The following is an 8,352-nucleotide window of genomic DNA, read 5'->3' on the forward strand; positions in this document are numbered from 1 at the left end:
CTGTAACCCCCAAACCGTCCCTAGTCAGTTGGACGGTAAAGAGTCTCAGGGAGCTGGTCAAAATTCTGCTCAAAGTCAGTTTGTTTCCATCCCGAGTAACCTGACGTCACGAAGAGAAATATGTTCGTTAGTATTGTCGAATAAAACGTCGTTACATGAAGGTTCTGTTTTGAGCACAAAACCCCAACAGGACAATTCAGCCTTCGTCTTTCTCGGTTCTGCTACACTCTGGGTTAGTGAAATCCCAAACGACTCAAGCTCACGATCCACACCATTATCAAACGAAGAAACCACATTTGTAACCTGTCCTTCGGCTCAAGAAAACGTAACGACTGATAACTTGACAACAGAGAACCCTGCCTCTACTCTGCCTTATTGCACCCAACAACCCCAGAACAAAGGCTCTTCACTCGCTCATGATTCTAGAAAATCTTCTGAACAAACAAATAGGTCAGAGAACCGAGGAAGCAGCTCTCCACCGCAGGCTGCCAATGGAACTGAGGCACAGGGAACTCGCGCAGACATCCCTACCTCTGAGAAACAGTCTAGGGAAGACACAGACATATCTGTAAGCTTCTCTACTGCCCAGCACTCGCCGAGTGAAACAGTCTCAGAGGGGAGGATTGTTGCGCACATCGGCAGCCTAGTGCAACAGTCTGACACCGACACATCTGCACCAACACCTAGACTTTCGAAGTCATCACAAGTCAAGAAATACCGCCACACTTCGCAAGCACAAATTATTATCCCTGACCTTTTCCCAGAAGACGACGCCCCCATCCCAGAAGACTCATGGGCTGGTCCAGCAAATGTTTCTCGTACAAGCCAAGAAAAAGCTCGATCTCCGTCACTAAATTCTAACCCATTTAGTACGTCAAGTAAAGATTGGTCTAATGGAAAAGGGTCCGCATATGATAGACAAAGCAGTGATATTTCGGCCGTAATATGTTCACCTTCAGATAATCGACCAACCGAAATTTCAGTAATAAACTATTCACCTTCTGATACACAACACAACAGCGGTTCAGCCCAATTAGGTCCCCGTCATGAAAAACAAGATTATGACACCTCAGTCATAATGCACCCACCCTCTGACGGACACCATGATGGTATTTCAGCAGGAATTCGTCCACTAACTGATACACAACGCATTGATACTTCGGTCCCAAAGCATCCACATTCTTATAGACAACACGATGATATTTCAGCCCAAATACGTCTACCGTCTGATACACAACTTACCGACATTTCATTCTCAAAACATCGATCTTTTGATGGACAAAACAATGACAGTTCGGACCAAATAGGTCCCACGTCTGATGTACAGCACTCTGACAACTCAGCCCTAAAACATCCAGCTTCTGATAGACAGCACACTGATATCTCTGTCCAAATACGTTCACCTTCTGGTGGACAACACAAAAACATTTCCTTCCCTACACATCCACAGTCTGATAGACATCACGATGATATTTCTGCCCAAATGCGTCGACCGTCTGATACACAACTCAGTGACATTTCATTCATAAAACACCCACCATCTGATACAGAAAACAATGACATTTCAGCCCCAAAGCACCTGCCGTATATTAGACAAAATAATGATATTTCAGTGCAAGTACGTCCACCGACTGGTAGACAGCATAACGACATTTCGGTTCAAATACGCCCAAGTTCTGATGAGCAACGCAATGACATTTCAGTCCCAAAATATGACATGCCAGGGGTAGTTCAGTCAGGTGGGGGCCTAGAAGATACACATTCACGAGAGGGGTCCGAGGCTGTACACTCACGAAACGTGAAGGAGGAGGTCAGCTCTCCCGATGATACACCACCATCCTCAAGGGTAGTTAAAGAAAGGCCTTATGAAATGACATCAGCTGCACAACAGAGTGGGAGGAGTGTGCGCTCTCGAGACCCTTCAGTGCCAACTAGTGATGATATTAGCGCGCAAAATACGTCAGTTGCAGAACGAAGCCAAGGGAGTGTGCGCCCACAAACACAAAGCAGCAGTTATGGACCATCTGTACCTTCCGATCAGGATGCCCCAGCAAACTATTACGTCCCATATCGAGCAGTTTTTAGTCTAGTTTCGGTAATGCTCAAGGTACTGGGCGCACTCACGCTGTTGATGAGCGTGAAGGATGCTGCGATTAGATACTACCACATCCACCGGGAGAAGCGCTGGCCTAGCGAGTACTACGGAGCAGACTAACTGGCACTTAGCGCAGAGATACACGGTCAAAGTAATCACCATTTGATTCTATAGTTTAGTAAAAGAAGGAACAAAAACAAAAAAGAAATAAAAGGATGGAAAAAAACCCCACATCGCCTATCCGAAATAATTTTGCTTCTGCTTCACGGTTCAACAGTTACCATTCTGTCGTGATACTCCTTTTCCGGTAAAAGTAAAGTAGAGCCCATCTTTCAAACTGCTTGTCCTGGTGCACAACGTGCGATCCCCGATCGCTGTAGGGGGTCACAGTGAGTTTGCAGTTATGTGTTCCAGGAACAGAAAACTGGAGCAGTGACTGTCACTTTGCGTGAAAACATTGGGGGTACTTTGATTTTACCACAAATTTCTTGGTTACGTTGAATCAGTGACAACACCGTTTAATAAAATCTCAGAACATAAATTTTATGATATTCTTTAAATGTTCTTTATACGATATTTACTTTATCATTTGACATGTACACTGTGGGTGGTTGGAGGTACTCTGGTATGGTTTTCTCCCTCTTGTATATCAAACTTCCATTGTCCTTATCTCTGCTCCTTCGTTTCTGTGTATGTTATTTCATAATGACACCTCTAGTCTTTGGCTCTTATAATATGACCTATTTTTGTTGTAAGTGCAGTAAAACTCATACTTAAACTCTTCTGAAAACAGAAGGTGCTCATTTCAGGGAAAGACAACCCCTCATTAAAAAGAAACAAACGGAGATGCTTGTAACAAAGGCTATATGCTTACAACAAAGGCACTTAAAAACCCCCAACAAAAATGTTACTCGAAGTACTGAGAAGAAATGGACCGAATTGAAGTTGCCTCACCCCTCTCTAATTGCGAAGGCTGATAACTATCTGCGACTCATTAAGCTGCAGACGACTGCAAGTTTAACGACCAATGGGAGGATTAACGCTTGAGTTAAAGTTTGGACTAGCGTTAAGAATTAGGTTAAGGTTAACGCGAGGAATGACAACTAAGATAAGTTTAGGGCCAGGATTAAAAACTGAGTTCGGGTTATGGGGCAGGATTAACAACTAGGTTAAGTTTAGGGTGAGGATTAACACCTCATGTAAAAGCAGGACCAGGATTAACGACTGCAGTAAGGAAAAGAAGGAGATAAATGACTAAGGTAAAATGATTTACGCATTCCCATCTTCAAAGAGGCTGGCTGCTTCGACCAGGCATAATATGTGCCATAATGCGGTGGAATCAGGTGCTCGTCAATTTGGGACATATATTATAGAGTTGTTGGTATCATCTTAAAGTTTGTTCATTTGTCTTGCTTTCGATGAAATATTACTCTTCTATTTTCAGTAGAAGTCGATTTATTTCGGATTGGAGAATGTGGAGGCTGCCTTGTCTCAGGGGCAAAATTAGAGAGATAATGGCTGCCAATGTGTGGGGACTTCCAAAGCTTGAGGGTCCTTGTAAGCTGTAAATTTACTTGTTGTGTTCCTTTAATCAACGTGTTTCAGTAAAAGCCACACAGCAAAGTATTTTTAAAGGGAGAAAAAAGTGTTGAGGCAAAAAACAAAAATTTGAAAAACTTGTCAAAGCAAAAAAAACCCAAACAAACAACGTTTTCTTCATTCGATTTCATTATTTTGACGAGCGCCTGATTTTACCGCGATGCCTCACATATCATGGTTAACTTTGCTGAATGAGAAATACTAAAGGATATCCGTGCAAACAGAACTAAACATTCAATAAGCTTATTTCTCTTACTAGTCTTATTCATATCGATCTCGCTTCTTCTGTACGCAACAAAGAAGTGACTAAACCTTGCTCCACAGATGCTGATGTCTTATAAGGGTCTACGTGTTTGCCAATTACCTAGAAAGTGATAGCATTCTTCAAATCCATTCATTAAGGTCGCGGTATAATCATACCACTATTGCTATCTTAAATGGAACTATTCTATTCTTTTTAGAAGTCTAATTTGTTCAAGGAATTACTTTGGTAAGTTTATTTACTGGGACCTTCAGAAAATAATTATTTTCAAGTTTGCGTCTGTATCTAATTTAAATGGTTCTAAATAATATTATTTCGCGTAATTATGACCAACGAAACAACTGGAGAAATCTGATTTAGTTAAAAACACGAAAAACGAAACCAACGCAAACACATAAATGTGAAAACTTCAGAAGGATTCGTTTCTGTTCTTTCGATTTCGACCTATGAAAGGTACACGTGCCCTATTACGTGTCTACCATAAAGAACCTGTCTCCACGTCGGTTTAAAATAACGTATCTTAAATCAAATCTCAACCACTGCCCCTGCACGCAACTATCAAAATAAGAAACAAATCTTGACGGAATTCACGGCTCAAATAACGCTGATCACAGCTCTGGTGTCACGAACTATCGTTATCAATCAAACCCCTTGATCTTCTCGCTGTAGAAAATCCGAGTCATGTTATTAACAGAGGTCCACCTGTACGACATTTTCATCAGAGTTCTGGTTACACACCGCAGACCTTATTTCAGTGACTTCTCCTATTACCATTACAGCAGCGAGGAACAAGGACCAACGAGCTTTTTTAGGGTTGTAAGGTGTCATGGTCAGCCTTCGTTCTACGAGTGCAGCTCTACTGAGCATAGTTGAAGGACTACACGTTATTTAAAAATAAAATAACGTAACCTAGATTTGAGAGAATTTACTACAACTCACCTGAAAGTGAAAGAGCGTAAAGACTCAAAGGACTAGATCAAGGTAAAAAATTGCTACCTTTTTTGATCGGCACTAGGACTGGCTGGTGGTTGTTGGCCAACGTTGGTGTACTACTTTTTCTTTTTTTTCCTGTGTGGTGTTTTCTTTCTTTCACTACTGACTGTTTTATGTCCGTATGTCTTGCCTTTTAAGGGGGGGGGGGGGGTTTACACCTGGAGGCTATCTCGCTTATTACTGGACCGAATTTTACCAAATTTCACACATATAACAAGCATAGTAAGGAGTCTTAAAATCCATAATCAAATTTGAGAAAAAAGTTTCGTTTCCATGGATACGCCGCCATATTGGATTTTATTCGCATGTCTTACGTAATGAAAACGGCACTTTTTGCTCATGAAAATTGATTGTTTTTTTGCATGCGTGTTCACAAACATTAGATCTAAAAAATGTTCTGTTGTTTTTTTCCTAAACGAATTAGAACATTTTTAATGAATTTTTTCCTGAGGTAGCATTCAAGTTTGCGAAAAATCCGTGAAAATCCACACTCCTGACACCACCAACAAAAATCTATTCCATATATAAAAAATTCAACAGATAAATTTTTAGTATTACCTCTTCTCTTCATTCTGTGAAAATGTCATGAAGATTGGATGAAGAATGGTGGAGTTATTTAAAAAAGTATAGAGAAAAGTCGCGTTTTGAGAAAACGGCTGATAAAGAAAAAAATAAAATACTGACTTTATGAGGAAATGGCGGTTACAAACATGCCCGGTATGGGAAAAATACGGTTTTGGGGGGTTCTTATGCGATGAAATAGTTGTAGGAGATGCTGAGGAAGCTAAAAATGCCTACAACTCAAATTACATGATTTTTGAGCCGAATTTTGACGTTGTGCCCCCCCCCCCCCCCCCCCCGGCGTTAGTAGCAGTAGCAATTGATCTCATAATTTTGTCCAAAGATAACCCACTGCCATTCTTTCCTCCTCCAGCTGTTTTACATGTCGTGTCCCCATTGTGAGACATCGACACTTTTTTTATAACAATTGTTTTGATGGACCAAGTACACCACGCTACCTAACTTAATAATAATTGGTTTTGACGCACAAGGACAGAAATTGAAATCTGCAACGACTACCCTTCTCGCCCTCGAGTGTTCACACTATAATGGTTTTCCTCTTAACAAAAGTGCTGGTGTAGTTTAAAGGTTGTAACCTTATAAAAGAATTTATCAGAAAAGCATTTATTTAGTTTCGCACGCTACCTTTGTTAACCACTCTCACGCGGTAAACTAGATCCACAGGCTTTCACCGGCGGCCCTCTCGCTCTTGCATCGGTCAAGAAGGTTGTTTTGGTAAACAACCCACTATTGCTGGTAAAAATAGGCCTCTGGTTTTCCACTCACTTTCAAAACAACCTTCTCCCCCCCCCAAGCCTCCCCTCTCTTGCTATCGCTCGCTTCGTTCTCTCTCTCTCTGTCTCTGTCTCTCTCTTTATCTATCTATCTCTGTCACACTCTTTCTTGCTATAGCTCACTTTGTTCTCTCTCTATCTCTCTATCTCTCTCTATCTCCATCCCTCTCTCTCTTCCTCTTCTTGTCGCTCTTGCTCTTTTATCTCTCTCTCTCTCTCTCTCTCTCTCTCTCTCTTTCTCTTATGCTCTCTATTGTTTTCGCTCTATCGTTCTCTCCCTCCCGCCTCTCTCTCTCTCTCTCTCTCTCTCTCTCTCTCTCTCTCTCACTCTTATGCTCTCTATTGTTTTCGCTCTATCGCTCTCTCCCTCCCGCCTCTCTCCCTCCCTCTCTCTCTCTCTCTCTCTCTCTCTCTCTCTCTCTCTCTCTCTCGTTCTCTCCCTTCCTCTCTCCCTTCCTCTCTCCGCCGCTCACTCTTTGACGATGACACCGTCTCGCTTGCTCGGCTCACCGCTCACTTCCTCCTCTCGCGCGACACACGCAAGTTCACCCAGCACGTGATGCCATACGACCGGCACTAGACCACCACCTACCCTGAGCGGTCTCAGGATCACCGGGCCAGCGACACTCGCAAACTCAAGTCCGATAGCTCTGGGATATTTTCACACTTCACGGAGTATTCAAGCTGCGACGACCTGATGGTGAGGCCAATACATACACTGTCTTGTGTCGATGGCTGCATTCAGTGGCAAGTGGCTGAGATTTTAAGAAACAGATCAAAGAGTTTTACAGCGCTACTGTAAACTCTCTGAACAGATTAAACCAACGCGAGAGGGTGGTCGGCGGGTGCTCTGGTGTGGTTTGCTCCTTCTTTCCTATCAAACATCTACCGTCCTTATATCTCTTTTCTTTTTTTTTTCGTGTTAGTTACTCTCCTGTAACATCTCTAATCTTCAACACTTACATGACCTAATTGTGTTTTACAAGGGATGTAAGACTGTTATTTAAACTAAATAAAAAACAACGCTAAGACCGGTTCTTCACGGTGCACAGGTTGTTGTGGACTCTTCAAATTAACTGACATTACTTAGTATGACATACACTTCGTCTTTCCTTTCTGTTTGCATGTCTGCGATACTGTGTAAAGGGGGGGGGGTGTCCTTGGCTTTTTTTTAAAATGTGCGTACGCATTTTGGACAAAACAAAATATACATGATACCGTACACAAGTATTGAAGAATATCTTTTTAAACGATCTGACTGCTAACTCTTTTGTCCCTAGCATCTGTGGTGCAGAAGTTAGCACCTCAGTCGCACTCAGGAGACCTGTGTTCGATTCCCGAGTGGGCAGAATTTTCCTCTAATAAATCTGTCTGTCTCAGCCCGGATTGGCCCTCACAGGCAGTGCCGAAGCACGCATCTTTATTGACCTAAATTATGTCGAAAAGAGGGTGGGGGTGAGAAAAGCCCCAAAGTCAGAATAAGAAAACAAACTCTTTTGTAGATTGGTCGCTTTACTTCGTTCACTTTTGTTTATTTCTGGTTCAGTTTTTAAATACACGTCCTCCTCGCTCCACCTTATTCCAATTACAATCGTACATCTTAGATCTATTGTATCATTTCTTCAAGTTTGTTTTGTTTTAAAGCATTTTTTTATTCGTCCTTCTCTCTTGCAATAGCTTTTATGGTTTCTTTTTTATGCTTATGAGGTGCAGTGTCACATGTTTGTCTAAGCATTAGTGTTACCATAGTCTGTATTCTGTATTTGGGCAATGTCACAGTAAGTAGCTGTCATTGTGGGTGGCTGGCAGACATTTAGGTGTGGTTTGCTCGTTCTTTTCCACCAAACACCTATCATCCTTATGTCTCTTACTTTTTACCATTATGTTACCCTCTAGTCTCATAAGTAATATTAGGGGATTTATATGGCTTAGTGTTGAAAGTGCCGACAAACTCTCACTAAATCTCTAAAAGAAAACAAAAGCATAGAACAACGCAACCCCCCTCCACCCACAAGCAACAAATCAAACAAAAACAAAACAAATACACC

The 8,352-nt window shown here is 41.9% G+C and overlaps 2 protein-coding genes across 2 annotated transcripts in view; both read left to right on the top strand.

Annotated features, from left to right (window-relative positions):
- LOC101860914 overlaps nucleotides 1-3,015 on the top strand; it is a 9,630-nt gene extending 6,615 nt beyond the window's left edge. The window contains exon 3 of the mRNA XM_005104682.3: nucleotides 1-3,015. This exon is cut by the window's left edge and continues 617 nt beyond it. Coding sequence (XP_005104739.1) covers nucleotides 1-2,215 — 2,215 coding nt within the window. The 3' untranslated portion in view covers nucleotides 2,216-3,015.
- Nucleotides 3,016-6,802: 3,787 nt separating this feature from the next.
- The window catches only part of LOC118478236, a 59,395-nt gene continuing 57,845 nt past the window's right edge, over nucleotides 6,803-8,352 (top strand). Inside the window, exon 1 of the mRNA XM_035971411.1 lies at nucleotides 6,803-7,004. The gene's annotated coding sequence lies outside the window, so the exon portion shown is untranslated. The remainder of the gene's footprint in view (nucleotides 7,005-8,352) is intronic.

Source organism: Aplysia californica, unplaced genomic scaffold (genome assembly GCF_000002075.1).
Source record: "Aplysia californica isolate F4 #8 unplaced genomic scaffold, AplCal3.0 scaffold00431, whole genome shotgun sequence".
NCBI lineage: Eukaryota > Metazoa > Mollusca > Gastropoda > Aplysiida > Aplysiidae > Aplysia > Aplysia californica.